Source organism: Delphinapterus leucas, chromosome 6 (genome assembly GCF_059928025.1).
Source record: "Delphinapterus leucas isolate spDelLeu-1000000601 "Yukka" chromosome 6, BTC_Dleu_Yukka2, whole genome shotgun sequence".
Lineage (NCBI taxonomy): Eukaryota > Metazoa > Chordata > Mammalia > Artiodactyla > Monodontidae > Delphinapterus > Delphinapterus leucas.
The window spans coordinates 89,934,080-89,953,244 of record NC_143134.1 but is presented as its reverse complement, the minus strand read 5'-3'; the positions used below and the strand labels follow the sequence as shown (position 1 = coordinate 89,953,244).

The window sequence follows — 19,165 nt, the reverse complement described above, 5'->3', positions numbered from 1 at the left end:
TGGATGAGGCAGAAACTATTCTTCCCATTTTACAGAAGAGGAAATAGGCCTAGGGAGGAAGGTGACTCACTCAGGATCACACAGCAGGTTAGAGGCCAAACAGAATGGGGACTAGAACCCAGGTCTTCCACCTCCTTTCTCTATGTTATGCTGCTTCTCAAATATGTCACCCAACTCCTAGTAGAAGGAACAAGGGCTCTTTAGCCTGGATGCAAGATAATTTTGGGAGACGTGATCGCTGCCTGTGATCCAAACTGTGTGGGTAGTTGAGAAGGCTTCCCAGACGAGGAGATGTCTAAGTTGAGTAGGATGAGGCGAGGAGAACCAAGGAAAATGGGCTGCGTGTGGTGAAGAGGAGGTGCACAGTGAGGGTTCAGGCAGCAGACATCCTGTGCTGGGGCCTGGATGTGAGACCAAGTTCAGCAGTGTGGTGGGGACCGTTGGAAAATGAGCAGGGGAGGTAAGCAGAATCCACCTTGCCCAGGGCCTAGAAAGCCCCGTTGAGATGTATGGACTTCATACTAAGAATGGATCATCCTGCTCTGCATGCCATCAGCGCCTTGTACCTGCAACCCCCTCAGGCACCACAGGACAGTAACAGCTCAGGATGGGAAAGGCTTCTAAAAGGAAGGGCATGGCCTTTTAGAAGGAAGCATGACATAGCTCCTAGGTTTGAGTCTCACTTCTCCTCTAATTCACTGTGAACGTTACCTTCCTCTCGTGTGAAATGGAAATACTGCCCCACTTCTTCGACTGGGGGGTTTGTGAGGATCCAGTGCCATAATATTGGCAAAGCACTTAGAAAACTGAAGGGCATTGTACAGATGTCACATGTGAGTCCTGCAGGTCTCTGAAGGCTTCTAGAATGATTAATAGCAATTGCATCTTAATTGTATTTTACCCATTTCCAAAGAGGATTTCAGGTGGTGTTACCCTGGAAACACAATATAAAACTGTGCTATGAACAGAGAATAAAAGATAAAGGTCAAATAAAAGGGGTGGGTGACAGCTTTGCTCTCAGGGGGACCACAATGAAAGGATCTGGGGTGAGCCCTCAAGGAGGGCTTTCCTCCTTGCATGGTTATTAAGAGTGTGGCTTCTGAGTCAAATTCTGGCTCTGCCCCTTATTAGCGCTGTGCCCTTTGGACTAATGATACTAACTACTCCAAGGTGTGTTGAGGATTGACTGAGGTCATATATATGCATATATATATATAAAGTGCTTAGCAGTGTGTCTGGTGCATAGCAAGTACTCCATAAATGTGTTTGGTGTTTTTTAAGACTTAAAAAAAAATCTTTCCCGGAGGACTGGTGCCTGGCCAAGCTGTCTAGGAAGACTAGGAGTTGGCAGGGTGAAGCTGTGAGGCAAAGGAGGCATGCGGGAAGGCCCAGACATAGGACACAGGACACTCAGGGAGTCGCAAGTAACCTCAACAGCCAGAGCGCGAGGTGAGGGCTAGTCAGCAAGAGTCAGTCAGCTCGGGGGCAGGTGTCTCGTCAGAGAGATGGGAATTGTCTTGAGGGCAGTGGGAACACACTGAAAGATTTTAAGCAGAGAATTGTGGTCAGATCCGCATTTGGAAAGCTCTGTCAGCTTTGTGTGGAACGGAGTGGAGGGGAACAAGACTGGAGACACAGTCAGTGCGGGGCAGTGGATAATTAGGGTCCGTACGTGGAGAGGAGGAACAGGGCAGTCCGGAGAGGTGGCGAGGAGAACCTCGGGAGGGGAGTGGTCGAGGTTATGTGGCCTAGATTTCTGGTGCGAGTGGCTGAGGCAAAGGCAGGAACTGAGAAGCCGAGAAGGTTAGGATGTGGAGAGAAAGATGCTAGGTGCAGTTCTGGGCACGTTGAGTTTGGAGCATCAGTGACATCAGGCAGAGGTGCCATCTGGTTACGGGGGGCTGGAGCTTTGAAGAGAGATGTGCCCTGACATGCAGACTTGGGAGCAGGTGGTAATTGGAGTCATGGACAAGGAGAGACAAAAAGTTAAACAGCTTTCGTTGTAGCCCTCTGGAACTGTTGCCCCCAGGGAACTTGTGGCAGGAATTGTGCAGCCAACTGCTCCTAGTGAGTCTCCAAAAAGGAACCTGAAAAGCTGATTTTGGCTGGCTTTTGACTAAAACAACCCATGGTGTCTCATGAGTACGCAGCTTCCGGGAACACATATATCACATGGCAATACAAGTGGGGAGCTGTGGGCGGGAGTGCCGGCTTACTGAGCTGGTCCCTGTGGCCAGGAGCAAGCCCTTGATCCAGTGGCCAGAGGGCAACCGCCCTACCTCTGCCCTCCAGAACATTCCCGAGAGGGTAGAGGCTGGCAGAGGGAATGAAGAAAAGTATCACTGACCATGATTTTTTTTTCTTGCTTCTTTGGGTATCTGGTAATTTTTAGTTGGAAGTGAGGTATCTTGTATAGACGGTGGAGACAGAGGTAAATGGTGTTTATGTGTGGGAATGGGCATGCCTCTTCTGTGACGCTTGGATTTTGTTGTTACGATTACCTTCAGTGAACCACAGGCTCCTGATTCCTCCTGCATTACTTTGGCTGGTTTGCCAGTGGACTTTTCTGTTTTAGTTCTTCCCTTTGCATCTGCTCCTCCGTGCTCTTGCCCCTCCCAGCAGCAGGCCACTGCCATGGCTCTGGCTGGCCAGCCTGGTGGCACAGTGGGTGATAGGGAGCCTCTCGTGTCTGCATTTATCCTTAGTCTTAGGAAGGTGCTGTGTCGGTGGATTTAGGACCTTGGCACTAGGCCCTTTTCAGTGGTCCTGCCTCACCCCTCAGCACTAGGGGGGGCTCTAATGATCGAGGCCCAAGATATTTTCCTCCCACCTCCCTGAGGGGTAAAGCGTTTATTTTTTTTCTGTTCCCTCCCTTGAGAGCCACAGGGTTTGCTGCCCTTCCCCCAGCTGCTTAAGGCTTGTTCTTTGGGACAGGAGGGGCTTAGTGCTTTTCCCACAGTGGCTGTACTTTTCCCACACTGGCTGTACTTTCCCCCAAGCGCCCACCAGGAGGGAGGCTGTCTCCCGTCTCTCGTCCTGCCCTCAGTCTTTCTCCATGAGCACCTGGCGAGGTCCATGGAGAAGTGAATAGATGCAGCTGCTCCCGGGGCTTCTGTGCTCTCACTAGTTAACAGCTGGCCTTTAACAGTTCATGGAAACGGTTAGCTGAACTCTTATTACTGGCCAGTATGGCATCTGTGTCTTTTCAGACAAACAAGTACTCACATCTCGTGTCCTTGAAGGTGCCTGTTCCCTTAGATTCCAGGCTAGTTGGTTGTCCTGCAACCTCAGCTCGCTGATGGATTCAAGAAAGGTTATGTTTTTGTATCTTCTTGTTGTAAGTGTGGGAGCAGTGCTCTTTCCAGCTTTCCCCACTCTAAGCAGAAAGCTTCTCCTTGAAATTGTACTTCCATTATGCTGTACCCCTCCCAGAGTTTTATCCTAATGTAGCACAGTGTTTATTGTTAGTGCACAGTTTACCTTAACGTAGTACATTTCATTGTTAATACATAGTTGTTTAAAACAATATGTATTCTAGATTTTTAGTATTGCTAAAAAGAGAATGTAAGTGGCAGTGCATCCCCTTAATAAGCTGTTTACTGAGTTATGGTACCTTGTTTTAAAGAGGCTTCTTTATCTTATACCAACACTTGCAATTGTCTCTTAGCTTGGAGTTTCATTGGTTTTTCCACCCCAGGATAATAATACAGCAAAAGAGATGCAAAGCGGGCAAGAATGGGTATTTGTCTTAAAAGTGGAAAGCAAAAGGGAAGGTGGGAGAGGACAGCCTACGAGGTACTTTACCCTCAGGTGCTTCCTCAGGCAGGTGAAGTTCAGCAAAGGCGTGTGTGGAAGTGCTGGATCTGGCACTCGATTCCATTCAAAGTAGCTGTGCCCTTGGACCACTGGAAATCTTCACGTAACTGTACTGCATGTAGAGTTTGCAGACCACTAAATCCCACCTTCTCCAAGCATCCTTTCCATGCTGTCACCCAGTTATTTATCCTGCTCAGAGGCTGTGAATGTGGAGCTCAGGGCCAGGCTTCCATCCAGGTTTTAGTAAAGAACTGGCGTGAGGTTGGTGCAGTGCCTGTAGGGCAAAGCCAGGAAGGACACGGAAACGGCTCAGTCCTCATGAGCACACGGCGGAGAGTGGCTGGTCTGGCATCAGGTAGAACTGCACGGACCAGACGGGAAGGAAGACTCAGGTATTCCCCAAGCAGTTTTTTAAAATACCTTTGTGACAGGAAAATGAATGGCTCTGTCTTCTCTGCCTAGATCATCATGCTCAGGAACCACATTCACCACTGCAGAGCGTCAGGCATCTTTCTTCGCTTGGAGGGCGGAGGCCTGATCGCCGGCAACAACATTTATGACAACGCGGAGGCCGGCGTAGACATCCGGAAAAAGTCCAACCCTCTCATTCTGGTACTTCCTCCATCTTCTTGCCCTTTCAGGGTGGCTCTTGGTACTCAGAAACCTTTTCTGAGGATGTTTAAGCAAATGTTGCCATCTTGAATTTCTGTTGCTTCCTGTTTGCAGGTAGTTCCTGCCCTTTTCTCTGTGTGTCCTTGTGACTCTGGGTCTCTTTCTCCATGTATTGAGAGTGACTTTGCATAAGTCACACACGTCCCTGCAGTCTCCCCTAGCAAGGAGAAGGACTGGATAGACAGGGAAATTCACAGGACCTTCCCTCCCTCAGCCCTGATATGCTCTTGTGGGCTTTGAGTTCGGTAAGAATAAAGATATGTCTGCCATGAAAGACACTTGGATCAAAAATAAAACAACAAATTAGTTCATTCTTTACTATTAAAAGGACACGTAGGATATTTATTCTGAAGACAACTTGTTTCGTGGATATCGTGAGGCCATAGTGAGTTTGATCTTAGCCAGTGTGAAAACCACTTAAAATCCTAGAATGTGAGACCAGTGACATGAAAGACCTGCCCCATAGTTTTGCTCCAGCCTTCTCTGAGAGACAGGTTTACCAGAAATTGAGAAACATAATGGACTTTTTATGGGCTTGGAAAAATAATATCCATCCTATACATAGTGCTTATTATATGCCAGATGCTGTTCTAAGCACTTGGTATATATTTATTTAATCATGGTTTAACTCTTACACAACCCTGTGAGATAGAATTATTATTATTCCCATTTCATAGGTGAAGACACGGAGGCACAAAGACACTAGGGACCTTGCCCTAAATCACACATCTAGTGCTAGCGCTGGCCTTTGAATCCAGGCAGTCTGACTCAGGGTAGATGTTCTTAACCCAGTATATCTAGACTGCCCTTGCAAATGCAGAGAAAGGCAAGTTCTTAACTATATTTCAAGAGACATGCCTGGCCAGTGTCCTCTGCCAGCCCCTTCCTCTCACTCTTTCTGCCGTGCAACTGATACTTGATGCATGGCCTTGGCTTAGGAAATTATTGCCACTGTTGCCAGAGAGATGAGAGGAGTTTGCCTTCCCAGGGATGGGGGGACAGGACAGTTTAGCAGGTGGAGGGGGAAGGGAGTATTACCTGCCTTTGTGAAACAGTGCAGGATAGAAATACCATTGCTTACACCTCTCTCCCTGTGCTTTTCAACCCTGTGAGGGACTTCTGTAGGCAGCGGTTACTCTGGTGAGTCTGCCAAATCCTTCAGGGGAAAATCTGAAAAGTAAGTAAGAATAGGAGAGCTTGCAGCATGAAACACTTTAAAGCAAACTAGAACTTTGTTTCCATTAAATAATTTTGGAAGAGAAACAGCTAGCTTTTTGGTTTAAATATAGGATTGTATTTAGGCTATAAATTAGCGATCAGAGTGAAACAATTTTATTATAATTTATTATAACCTAAAATTTTCATCACTGTCCAAAAGCAACTAACTGACTGGGAAACAGAAAAACTAGGTTTCAGATCTGGCCCTGCCACAAACATACTATATGACCCTGGGCCTGTTTCCCATTTGCACGGTATGAAAATCTCCAAGGGTCATTATAGCTCGTACACCTGGTGACCTCATGCCTCATGGGACACCTAAGCTCCCTGGGGCTGTACCTTCCACAGATCCCCCCCGAATGAGAAGGGAAGACTAGAAGCCAGTGACCCACTCCTTCCCTGGGTGGCCCCTTGGGACTGCGCTTAGCCAAAGTTCCCATGTACTGGGGCACTGCCCCCTTCTGAGAGGTGGGCGCCCTGGGCCCTGGGGTGACATGGCCTAGCCAATGATCGTGTGTTTTGGGGACTCCTTGGAGGCTCAGAAATTTTCAGTAGTGTGCATTGCAGATGAAGGGCAGGAGCCCTCAGCAGGAAGTGCCAGCATAACTACGTCCCAAGAGTCTGGGTGGGGAAGACTCCTCTCTTAGGAGTCTCCCTCGTAGGTGTCAACGTGTGCACCTGTGCAGAGAGGGCAGGGCCGCGTCCATTCACTTTGTTTTTTGTTGTTGTTTCTTTTTTTTTAATTTTATTTATTTTTTTACTTTATGGCTACGTTGGGTCTTTGTTGCTGCGCACGGGCTTTCTCTAGTTGCGGCAAGCGGGGGCTACTCTTCATTGCAGTGTGCAGGCTTCTCACTGTGGTGGCGTCTCTTGTGGAGCACAGGCTCTAGGTGCACAGGCTTCAGTAGTTGTGGCACGCAGGCTCAGTAGTTGTGGCTCGCGGGCTCTAGAGCACAGGCCCAGTAGTTGTGGTGCATGGGCTTAGTTACTCCGCGGCATGTGGGATCTTCCCTGACCAGGGCTCGAACCCATGTCCCCTGCATTGGCAGGTAGATTCTTAACCACCGTGCCACCAGGGAAGCCCATTCACTTTGTTTTGTGCTAGGGATCTTCCAGCAACGTAGTTTTCTCTGCTGGTTCATCCTGGCCCTGCTGTGGGGCAGCAATGAGCACTCTGCTTCTCAGTGGCGTGTCTGAGTTGCCTTCTGTGGTGTCTCGTGTTCACTTGCAGTGTAACCAGATCCACCACGGCCTTCGCTCTGGCATTGTTGTCCTTGGCAATGGGAAAGGCATCATCCGGAATAATCAAATCTTTTCAAACAAGGAGGCTGGCATTTACATCCTGTACCACGGAAATCCAGTCGTGAGGTATGTGCCACTGTACCCAGACCATCCTGCTCACCCATGGTCCCTCTTTCCTCTCTGATCTCTGTGTTTCCCTACTCTCTGTCTTTGCTTCATTTGAAACCATTTTTGTTTATGAAAACAACTGTACAGATGCAAGCAGGGGAGAGACAGAGTTCACCCATAATCCCACCTCAGTCACACAACCTTTTGTGGTATTGCATCTGTGTTCTGTGCTTTTGTGTCTGTGTTTCCTTCCAGTTGACTAGGTGGGGCCTAGCAAACATTACTGAGCACTTCTAATAATGATAACAAAGGTCAACAAGGGCAGACTCCGCTCCCTAGGAGCTTATTTTAGTCTGGAGGACATGTGTGCTCAGAAATAATGCTAAGATAGGAATGACATAGAGATTTCAACTCACCTGACAACTCTGGTCAGTTGATTTTGGCTACCTGGGATGCTGTATTAAGATCTGGAGGCTACATCTGACCTCAGCATGAAAGCATGCTGTGATCAGTCAGTGGGGTAAGCTGTGGGTGGGAGGGGCCGTGGATTTGCCTTCCCATCTGTCATATGGCGCAGACTGTGATAAATACTCTCAAAGTGGTACCAAGAGAGGGGGAATCATTCTGACTAGGGGCCTGTGGGAGCCCTCATTTGGGAGGTGGCATTGGAGTTAGACTTTGAAATACAGGTAGAGCTTTTGGACTCTCATGGAGATGGGGAGTGGACATTCCTAGTAAAGGAAGCAGCTTGAGTAAGGCAGCAGAGCGCAGCAGATTCAGGGGTAGCACACGGCCCACTGGCACTTGAGAAAAAGTCTGACACAAGTTGTGACGTTAGTATAAAACATCTTAAATTGGGACTGTCCCTGATAATCTTGGATCCTTTGGTCACTGCAGCTTGAACGTTGAGGTTTGGAGTAGAAGACCCACACAGTTATGACTGCAGTTTACAAAAATCACTGGCATTAATGTTCAGCAAATGTATTCTGAGAGTTTTTCCCTGCATTATTCCATGTGTACTTTTCCATGCTGTTGCAGAACCTTTGTATTTATCACTTTGGACAGTTTCAGAACTGTTCCATTGTTTTGATATTCCCTCATTTTTGAACCAGTCCTATTACTGTTCCTCTGGATTTTTTTTTTTTTTTTTTTTTTGGCCACGCCGCATGGCTTGCAGGACCTATTACTGCTAGGCCTCTATTTTTTCGCTATTATAGACAGCTTACTAAAAACAATTAGTGATCACAGAGCTCTTTTTCCATCTTTTGCATTATTGCCTTAAGATAAGAGTATGGGTTTGCATGTATGCATGTCATTCATTTAACACACATTTGAGGGTTTATTCCATGTAAAGGGACAGCAGTATAAAAAGTGTGTACAAATAGTCTCTCCTCCATGGAGCATGCAGTCTCACTCTGGGGACAGGAGCCATGAGGGAAGACTCACCAAAGCATATGCTTTATAGGTCTTCATGCAGGTGCAGAAGGAGCCCAGCCACAATTTCAGCTGAGCAAGTCAGGGCAGGGCACGTGGGGCACTGACATTTGAGTTGTGCTTGAAGGATGAGGTGGATTTTATGGCCATAGAAAAGGCATTCTGGGCCTGGGGCAGTGAAATTTGGGGTATGTCCAGGGAAAATGGTGTAAAAAATGTGGTGGTATGTCTGGGCATGTGATGCCCGGGGGTGCTGAGTAGATGATCAGCCTACAAAGTGGGGTTGATACTGGAGCACGGAGGACCTCGAATACCAAGTGTGGTGGGTAGAATAATGGCGCTCCAGATGTATCCATTTCCTAATGCTTGGAACCTGTGCATATGCTGTCTTACAAGGCAGAAGAGACTTTGCAGATGTGACTAAGTACGTTGAGATGGGGAGAGTATCCTGGGTTATGCAGGTGGGCCCAGTGTCATCACAAGGGTCCTTAGAAGAGGGAAGCAGGAGAGTCAGAGTCAGAGAGAAGGAAATGTGTCAACAGAAGCAGAGGTCAGAGTGATGAGGCCACAGGCCAGGAAATATGGGCAGCCTCTAGAAGCTGGTAAAGACAATAAATGGCTTCTTCCCTAGAGCCTCCAGAAGGAATACAGGTCTGCTGGCACCTTGATTTAGCCCCATCAGATCCATTTTGGACTTCTGGCCTCCTAAACTGGGAGATAATGAATTTGTGTTGTTGTAAGCCACTCAGTTTGTGGTAATTTGTTATATCAGCCATACACCCAGAACTTGCGGGTGCTGGTGAACTGTTGAAGGGTTTTGAGCAAGGAATATTACAACGAGATCAGTGTCTTGGGTTTTTAAAACAGTCGCTTTGAGAGAATAGGTTGTGCTTTTTTCCTTTATGTTTCTCTGTGATGGCGGATAGGGATCTGTGGGAGGATACAGAATGAATTTCGAGATGCCTGAAGTGGCCTAGATAAGGCAAACCACAGCATATTTTTTTGCCGGTGAGTTATATAACCCATGGTGTTTCTCTTTTTTTGCCTTGGCTGCAAGGAAGCACAGGACTCAGACTGGCTCATCTGTCGTTAATATCCCATCCTTGGTTCTTGGAACAATGATCTGTCCCCTTTTCCTACTGTTTTCTGATACCTCTTTTATCTTTGTTCTGCCCACCCTATGTACACACACATACATGTTTCTCCAAGTGGCCATGGATCCTTTCTGAAGGTAAGTGAGATTTGTATTAAAAGTATACCACTCATGCATTTGCTGCTATGGCACAGCTCTCAGAAATATGGATGAGACGTGCCTTGCCCAGGGACTACATCTGACCCTGAATTCTAGAAGCCCACAGTATCCATCAGCTGATTAAATTGTAGTCACATCAAAGCAGATACTTCAGATCTGTCTGAATAAAGACATAAGGATGTTTTTAACCTTGTTCTACTCCAAACACATAATGTAGATGCAGTTGGCATTTGACTTCCCCCGAAGGAAGTAAACCATTTGGACCCTGCCCTAGGAGATGGGAAGACTTATCAGCCAACTGCTGATCACTGAGGTTCTGTGAGGAGCCAGGCCCTGTGTTAGGCTCTGAAGAGCCAGGTGAATATTTGGATCTAAATCCTTCCGCTGCATGCATGGTAGGAAGTGGGAGGGCACCTCCTAAGAGAGGGGGCCGGTGCCTCTCCAGTAGGGAAGGAGAACACAGCATTCCTGGTAGTAAAAGTAACAAACAGCAAATGTGTATGCTCCAGGAATAACCCAGTTCTGCTAGGGTCTGGGTGTGACTGGCTCTGTATTTACAGGCAAGAAACCAAGGTAGAGAGACTGGAGAGAAATGCATGTCCTTTAACATGCTCAGGTGTCTGGTTCTAAGGAACACATTCACGAGGCCTTGCCATGGTAGTAGGGCTGTGTGTAGCTCAACCCATGGGGTTTCACATATGTGTTGTCTGATGTTCTTAAAACCCTCTTTTTAAAATCTGGTTTTCTTCTTATAAGGCATGTCATCATTTTATGTTTTCATTCAGTGGATAGGCGACTGAGTTAACAGAAAATAAGCTAAAGAGTAGCTGCTGGATACAAACAGAAGACAGTAGGCTTGTTACAGGCAGAGTCTGATGCAGGGACATAAATCACTCCCAGACAAGCTTAACACAGCCTCCTAGGAATTCTTGACACTACCAAGACTTTACCTGTGATCATGCACCATGATGACATTTGTTTAAAATGGTGTTTATACGAATAACAAGTATTGGCAAGAATGTGGAAAAAAGGGAACCCTTGTACACTGTTGGTGGAATGTAAATTGGGGCAGCCACTGTGGAAAATAGTATGGAGGTTTCTCCAAAAACTAAAGATAGAACTACCATATGACCCAGCAATTCCATTCCTAGGTATATATCTGAAAACAAAAACACTAATTCAAAAAGATACATGCAATCCAGTGCTCATAGTAGCATCATTCACAATAGCCAAGATATGGAAGCAGCCTAAGTGTCCATCAACAGAGGAGTGGATAAAGAAGATGTGGTATATAAACACAGTGGAATACTACTCAGCCATAAAAAAGAATGAAATTTTGCATTTGCAGCAACATGGATGGACTTGGAGGGCATTATGCTAAGTGAAATAGACAGAGAAAGACAAATACTGTATGATATCACTTATATGTGGAATCTAAAACAATGCAACAAACTAGTGAATATAACAAAAAAAGAGGCAGACTCACAAATGCAGAGAACAAGCTACTGGTTACCAGTGGGGAGCGGGGAGGGGCAATATAGAGGTGGGGGAGTAAGAGGTACACACTATTAGGTATAAAATAAGCTACAAGGGTATATTGTGTAACACAGGGAATATAGCCAATATTTTATAATATCTATAAATGACAGATAACCTTTAAAAATCATGAATCACTGTATTGTACACCTGCAACTTAGATAATATGGTACAGCAACTGTACGTCCATAAAAAATAAAACAAAATAATGGTGTTTATATGTGGAGAACAGTCCAGAGAGGCTGCAGAGACATGGATATAATGATATGTGCTTCTGTGGCATAGTTGTAGGTTATTTGGGGTCAGTGGTAACTGATGATTGCTAACTGCCTGGCTTCTGGGGCTTGAGGAGGTGCTTCATGCCCCTGTGGACCTGAGCCATCTGGGAAGCCCACAAAAGAAGGCAGGCACCTTGGATGGGCTTTGTCTTTGATACATGACATAGGTCTGGTCTCATCTTTTGTCTTCTCCTTCCATTCTAGCCGGAACCACATTTTCAAGGGCAGTGCAGCCGGCATAGCTGTGAATGAGAATGGCAGAGGCCTCATCACAGGTAGGAGTGGGACTGCCTGGAGCTGAAGCCCCCAGTGACCACAGCCAAGCCAACGTCCCAGGCTTCCCACCCACCCAGTCCTTCACCTCGACACACTGGCCTCCTTGATAGTGGGTAGCACTTGGGGATGCCGGCTCCATGCACTGGCCATGCTTATCAGGCAGGGAGAGAGCGTCTGCTCTTTGCCAGGCCTGGTGCTTACAGGATCTGAATGGATGGCCGTTTCTGACATAACACTGTCAGAAACATTCATGCCACACAAACTGTCTGAATCCCTCCTCTTGGCTTTTACGGGCTTGTGCCTGCTCTGGCAGTCCATCCCCATTTCCCCTCTGCCTGGCCAATTCCTGCTCATTCTTTGAGTCTCAGCCTAAGTGTCACTTCCTGGGGGAAGTCTGCCCTGACCTCCCATTATACACCTACACTCACTCTACCCAGTAGGCCTGCTCTGCAGGACATTTTACTTAATTTCTTGTGATCTGTTTAATGTCAGTCTCTTTTGTTGTATCCTGTAAGGCAAGGATCAAGTCTGTCTGGTACGTCAGTGTAGCCTCAGCACAGAGCGTAGCCATACCTAGGACATTAAGGAGATTCAGTAAATATTGGGCCAGTGAATCCCCCTGACTGGATCCAGCCTTCCTTCATTTATTGGACGTTTTTTGAGTACATGCTGTATGCGGGAGCTGGGGATACAGCAGTGAACGAAACATGATTTCTGCTGTCAAGAACTGACATTTTAGGAGGGGAAAAAAACAAAAGCATTTTTTTCCCCGGGGAAAGTCATATCTGAGGGTGATAAGTGCTTTACAGATAATTAAAATAAGGTGATAGAGGAACTGTGTGGGTATTTAGTATTGTATGGTCAGGGCAGGCCTTTCTGAGAAGGTGACATGTAAGCCAGAAGCTGGATGATGGGAAGGAGCCCAGGAAGAGGACGAGGATTCCACACGGGCCTACCTGTGGGAATAGACTTTGCATGCCTGAGGAGCACAGAGGTTGCTCATTTGACTGCAGTGTGGTGAGCAAGGGGCAAGGAGTATGAGATGGGGTCCCAGAGGCAGGCAGGGAGGGGCCAGCCACACAAGGTCTCATGAGCCATTGCAGTCCTGTTGCAGGAGGCTGAGAGTCTGCCCTGCCATCATGCTGGGGCAGCAGTGTCCCAGGACACCCCTTCTAACTTCTGGCTCTTCAGCCCGCTCACTCCCAGAGACATGGTGGAGGGGAGAGGAGAGGAAGGCTGTGGTCAGTCCAGAGCTGAGGCTGAGAAGGACAGGCTAGCGCCTTCCCAGGCGTGTGGGGGAATGGCTGGATTCTGCTTCAGCCCCCCCAGGACAGCCCCCCAGGACAGAACAGTCCTGCCTGGCCTTGGTCCAGGGACTCCAAAGCCAGTCTGTTCTTAGTCATCAATCGTCCAGGCCGCTGGGTACAGTGGATGTTGGGGATGTAGGAGACCACAAGACAGACACGAACGTTGCCCTTGAGGAAAGCAGACAGTAGACAAGTCCCTAGAAAGTCAAACACCAGACAAGATTCGGGGTGCTGACTGCTGACGGGAAGGCCTAGGTGTCTTTGTCCAGACTTGCCTTTCTATCAGCTGTCCAAGTCCTCGTTGCCAGCACTGTAGGTGACTCTTGACTCTCTTTTCTGCCTCTTCCCATAGAAAACGTCATCCAAGAGAATCAGTGGGGAGGTGTGGACATCCGCCGAGGAGGGGTCCCCATCCTCAGGAGCAACCTCATCTGCTTTGGCTATTCCGATGGTGTTGTTGTCGGGGATGAAGGCAAAGGCCTGCTAGAAGGAAACACCATCTACGGTGAGGGCACATTCCTGGGCGAGGGGTTTGGGGCCCAGCCCAGCCTGGAGGCAGGCAGCCCAGGCTCCATCTCCAGCCTGTGGGTCCTGAGAAAGTTGCTGCCTTTCCCTGGGCCTCAGAGATCTCATCTTAAAGAACAGCATCCATCTCAGGTCACAGCCACATAGACCCTACCACTTACCCACATAGAAGGCACAAAGCTCTCATAAATCACCTTCTAATGCAGATTGACCCCATGGGGTCAGCAAAGCAGAGAGCTTTATCCCCCACTTAAAACAGCAAAAGGCAGGAGTGGATCTTGCATAAGGCCAGGGCCATTTAATTTCTCACACATGGACGTCTGACTTCTCTTATCCTTTCTTTTGATCCAGAGAACTAAAAGTATAATGGAAGAAATAGGGTAATCGTAGAAGGAAAAGTGTTCTCACTCATTCTGTGATTTTGGGCAAAGCTTCCATCTTTCTGGACTGCATCTCTAATAATAATAATGATTATACTAACCTACATTCAGGCTCTGGACTCTTGCTAAGCCCTTTATATGCATTAGCACGTTTAATCCTCATGACTACCTTCTGAGGTAGGTACAGTTACTAAACCCATTTCATTTTATTTTTTTAATTAATTTTTTGGCCACACTGTGTGGCTTATGTGATCTTAGTTCCCCAACCAGGGATTGAACCCATGCCCCCCTGCAGTGGAAGTGTGGAGTCCTAACCACTGGACTTCCAGGGAATTCCTGTAACCCCATTTTAAAGGTGAGGAAGCTGAGGCACAGAGAGGTTCGATAACCTGCTCAGTGTCACACAGCTAGGAAGTGGTAGGGCTGGAACTCAAACTGAGGCCACCTCCATCTCTGTGCAGGGAGGAGTTGGGCTGGATGAGCTCTGAGGGCCCCTTTGGCACTGTCACCATGGGCTTGTGTGCTTCTCATCTGGAAGTGGGGCCTTGACAGTTCCCAGAGCACTTTTATACCCCATGGAATGATTGCTGTTGTGAGATTGACCTGTTATTACCCCTCTTGTATGAAGGAGAAGCCTGCAGTCAGGCCGTAAAGTGACTTGTCCGAGGCCATATGCAAATCAGGGACTCTGTCTCCAGGCCAGCACCTTTCCTGCTTCCCCTCTCAGGGAGGCACTGGGTGCTGCCTCGCCCGTCACTCGGCCTCAGTGACCAGTTCCTTTCACTGTCCCAGCTAATAAGGGCTGTGGTGTGTGGATGATGTCGTCTAGCCTACCCCACATCACCAGCAACCACGTCAGCTACAATGGCGTGTATGGAGTGGCAGTGTTCAGCCAAAAGGATGGCTCCGGGGAGTCCCCTGGAGGCCACGTGGCCCAGGAGAACTTCGGCGAGGACGGGGACGCCACCCTCTGGGAGACGGAGCTGGAGAAGGATGACGACCTGCTGTGCCGGCCCATCGCCACAGCTCTGGTCGAGTCTAACACTGTTAATCACAACGGAGGTGAGTGCCCCTCCCTACAGCCTCTGCTCCAGGGCCTCCCGTGCTCTGCCTGCCCTAAGGCCCTTCTAGCCTCTTCAGCCACTTACCCGGTACCCCAGCCCCCTGGACTTCACGTGCCCTTGACTTGAATCCATTCTTTTCTGTTCCCACCCATCCCACCCTGCCTTTCTCTTGCTGTTTCTCTTGCCTGAAATTCCCTTTCTCCCATCCACACGTCCCAAATAACTCAGACCTCAGAGCCCACTGCAAATTCGCCCTCACCCTCTGTCCTTCTCTCCTTTGACCTGTGCTCTCCCCCAGCCCCAATGGCACTTGTTAGGGGGCCTGGGATTGTATTTGTTTCTGTGGCTGTTTCATCCACTCTGGCTGGCTGTGAACTTGAGGCAAGGAACTGAATCCCACTCCTGTTGGTGCCCCCTCCCCTCAGTACCAGTCCCACACCTGGCAGACACGTTTCCAATCAATTCTGAGACACATTTTTCACATTTTAACATCTCTGATGAGATGCACCTTACAGTTGATGGCATATCATGGTTTAATTGGCAGTGGTTTTTCTTTCTTAGAGAGCACAGAAAATAAGAGTATTTAAAATCCATGTTATCTTAAACTTGATTAAAAAAATGACAGTAGGTGTTTGATGTTTATTGAATTGGAAAAAAAATTATTGTGAATTTCATCCATCTCCACAGCTCCCAAACCTGGCTGATTATCAGAATTACTCTGGGGGGCTGATGGAGGAAGGCTTGTTAAAAAGAGGTCCCTGGGCCCTAGTAAGCTCATCCCCCTGGGAGTGGCAGAGGCAGGGAGATGGGTAGCCAATGGCCCCAGCCCACTTATCCGGAAAATGAGTTCTGCCCCCTCCCAGTTCAGGGTTTCCTCTACATGGCCATGCTGTCCAGTAGGACAAGCAAAGCCACGTAAATCCACAAATACTTGATTTAATTTTGCTGTTCTCAACCAAGCCAGGAGAAGCAACAGGCAGTTGGCACCAAAAGGTTCGGGGTTGCAAGCTCACAGCTCAGAATGCTCCCATGTGACCCCGCAGTTGGCATCCTCCCACAGCCTCCTCCTGGTGCTGCCGGTGTCTCTTACCACTGGGGAGAACTCCTGCTTACCCCGGGTCCACCTGCCATGCTGCCTCTCCCCACACGGCTCTAAGCCTGCTGATTTTGTGCTTTTTTCTACAAACACATAGTGTCGCTAAGAAATTTCTTATTTCTTAAGAAATAAGAAAATTTCCCAGAACAGTAGGGAGGCAGATTCTAGCTCAGAATGGAAAGCAAAACACACAACAACTTTCTAGCAGGTGGATCTGTCTAGAGGTGGAATGGGCAGCCTTGAGCAGGTAGTGAGCCTCCTGTCACAGGTGATGCAGATGGGGGTAGGATGAGGCTGCTGGAGGAGGCATGCCAGCACAGGACGAGAGCCTGGGCCAGATGACCAGCTGAGCCTAAGGAATCTCGTCACATCATGTTTCCCTGGCCACTTCAATGAGGACTTGGTGCAGAAGGAACAGAGTTTCCTTGCTGGTCCTGGGTTTTCTCCTGCTCTGTCATCCAGCTTGGAAGATGCAACCGCCAAAGGCTGGTTCTACATGTTGCTACCTCTCCTCCCCCTCCCCCTCTCCTCGGTGCACAGTTCTGGGAAGGCTTTTCCTAGTGGTATTGTCAGCAGTGACCCTGGGACCACCCTGTGTTTTCTCTGCTCCCAACCCCTCTACCCACAGCTTCAGGACTCTATGTCCAGAGTAGTGAGTTGCTGCATGTCATCACCAACGTGATCCATGCTAATGGGGACAGAGGCATCACTGTGGCCCAGAGCAGCCAGCTCACCCGTGTGGCCAACAACAGCATCTCCTGCAATCACCAGAGTGGGGTCAAGGTGGAGGCCCAGTGCAAAGTGGAGTTCCGAGGCAATGGTATCTATGACAACAGAGGCCATGGCATCATCACCAAGGGTGACAGCACTGTCATTGAAAACGACATCATTGGCAACCGGGGTAGCGGGCTGCAGCTGCTGCCCACGTCCGACACGAAGGTATGTATGTGTGTGTGTGTGTGTGTGATGTGTGTGCCTATGCAGGGCATGGCCCTAGGAGAGCCCTCGTGCCCTCTCTGCTGAGAAGCAGAACCTTAAACCCTCAGCACTCTGCAAGGGTGCTGCCAAAACCCAGCCTGGGAGATGCAGGGGGACTTCACGCAAGAGGGGACGCGGGAACTGGGCCCTGAAGGATGAACAGGGGGTACTGGCAGGAAGCTGGGGCGGGGGTGCCACCCGAGGTACCTTCGTGGTCTTCAGTTCAAGATCAGGGCTATTTTAGCTCTCTTCTCCTAACAGAATAATCTCGCACAGGACCCGGTATGGAGTATGTGCTTAATGGAGAGAAGCCTTGCCTCGGGGCCTTGGCACCCACTGTTCCCTGTATACCCGGAGTAGCCTTCTCTCCCCTTTTCCTACCTACCAAGTCCTACAGCTTGGCTCTCCCTTTCTTCTGGAAGCCCTTTCTGACCCCCCAGGCTGTTTGAGGTGCCCTTTTTTTGTACTTCTAAGGTGCTTATGCCCACCCTTCACAGGGCACTTCCCACAGTGCTCTGTGTCTGTTCCTTCGCCTGTTTTTCTTCCCCACAGGACCTTGAGCCCCGCGCTCCGTTTTTACGCAAAGCACTGAGCTGGGTGCTAGGGTTTCAGTGTTGAGCCAGACAAACCCAATCCCTGCCCTTGTGAAGTTACAGTCGCAAAGCCTCTTTTCGGCTTTGTGACTTCATGAGTCAGTGACTTCAGCAAGGAGTAAGGAATCCCTTGGCTTTGCATCTGAGCACTGTGGGAGCAGAGGAGGGGAGGAGGGCTCGCTGTTGCCTCAGTTGGGTCGCCAGTGGCTCACACCCCATCTGCTGGGTCTTTGCACATTGTTCCTTCTTCCTGGAACAACTCTCCTCTGCTCTGTACCTGATAAACTCCTACCGCTTACCCATCACCTCCTCCACAAAGCCTTTCCTGGTTCTCTCTGGGCTGGTCTCGATAGCCTTTCCCTGAGCTCGCATGGCTCAATGCTGACCTACCTAGCATGCTCTTACCCCTCAGTTTTATAACTGGTGATTCACTTACCTGGCTCCCCTACCAGTCTAGGAGTCCCTGAGGTGTGACAAGCTCTGGCTGCCTCTCCCAGGTAATAAAGAACCGGATCCATTCATTCCGGGCCTACGGCATTGCCGTGCAGGGCCGTGCCAAGGCTCTGCTGCAGGAGAACACCGTCTTCCAGGGCAAGACCAACAAGACCATCTTTCAGCAGATCTCAAACAACCAAGAATGCATCATGCAGAACAACAAGTTCTTGGTCTTCAAGAAAAAGTAAGTGCATGGGGTTGCCTAAACCAATCTTCTAGAACCACAGTGAGGTCACTGGGGAAGCCAGGCTCAGAGACTGCAGCTGCCCTTGCTCCCTAGTCCTGCTAGCTTTCGGCTCTGGTCAGGTAAGGGCCTGTGCTTGGGTTTTGTGTCAGGCCTGAGGACTGAGGCCTGAGGGCTGAGGACCTGAGCCTGACTCCCTAGGAGGGAATAAGCTTTAAAATAGGGGTATGTGGTTTCAAATCTCACCTCTGCCAGTTACTGGCTGTGTGACCTTGGGCAAGTTACTCAACATCTCTGAGCCTTAGTAAAATCCAGTTAATAATGTCTGCTTTGTAGCACCAGTTTAAATAGGATCATGTGACCTAGCAGCATATCCGAGGTATCACACAAGTGTTCATTGCTGTGGCCGCTGTTGCCCCTTGTTTCTGGTATTTCTGCCTCAGTGTACAGTTGCTTCACACTCATCTTCCCCAAACCCTTGTCCTTCCCTGTTCCTCATTTTGATGACATCACCATCCATTCTGTTCCAGCAGCAAAACCTCTGCCTCTCCTTCTCCCTGACACTGAAGTTCAGTCAGCTACCAGGTTCTCTTGATTCTGTTTCTAAAATGTTCTTGTACCTGGCACCTCCTCTTCCCAACTGCTGCCACCCTTGTTCGGGTCAGCACCCCTCATCCTGACCCATGGCCCCTGTTCCCATTACCGCTGTTT

General features: G+C 48.7%; 1 protein-coding gene across 6 annotated transcripts in view; it reads left to right on the top strand.

Annotated features, from left to right (window-relative positions):
• Window positions 1-19,165, top strand: part of FBXO10 (F-box protein 10) — an 85,846-nt gene that overhangs the window by 47,610 nt on the left and 19,071 nt on the right. For 5 of the 6 annotated variants that reach the window (XR_002648328.3, XR_016393593.1, XR_016393592.1 and 2 more), the window contains exons 5-11: window positions 4,279-4,428; window positions 6,938-7,074; window positions 11,761-11,831; window positions 13,492-13,644; window positions 14,837-15,106; window positions 16,833-17,143; window positions 18,273-18,454. Coding sequence is in view for 3 of the 6 variants with exons in the window: in XM_022600086.3 (XP_022455794.2) it covers window positions 4,279-4,428; window positions 6,938-7,074; window positions 11,761-11,831; window positions 13,492-13,644; window positions 14,837-15,106; window positions 16,833-17,143; window positions 18,273-18,454 (1,274 nt within the window). In the remaining 3 variants the exon portion in view is untranslated. Of the gene's footprint in view, window positions 1-4,278; window positions 4,429-6,937; window positions 7,075-11,760; window positions 11,832-13,491; window positions 13,645-14,836; window positions 15,107-16,832; window positions 17,144-18,227; window positions 18,455-19,165 lie in introns of those variants that run through there. The other variant, XM_022600089.3, reaches the window with a different exon arrangement.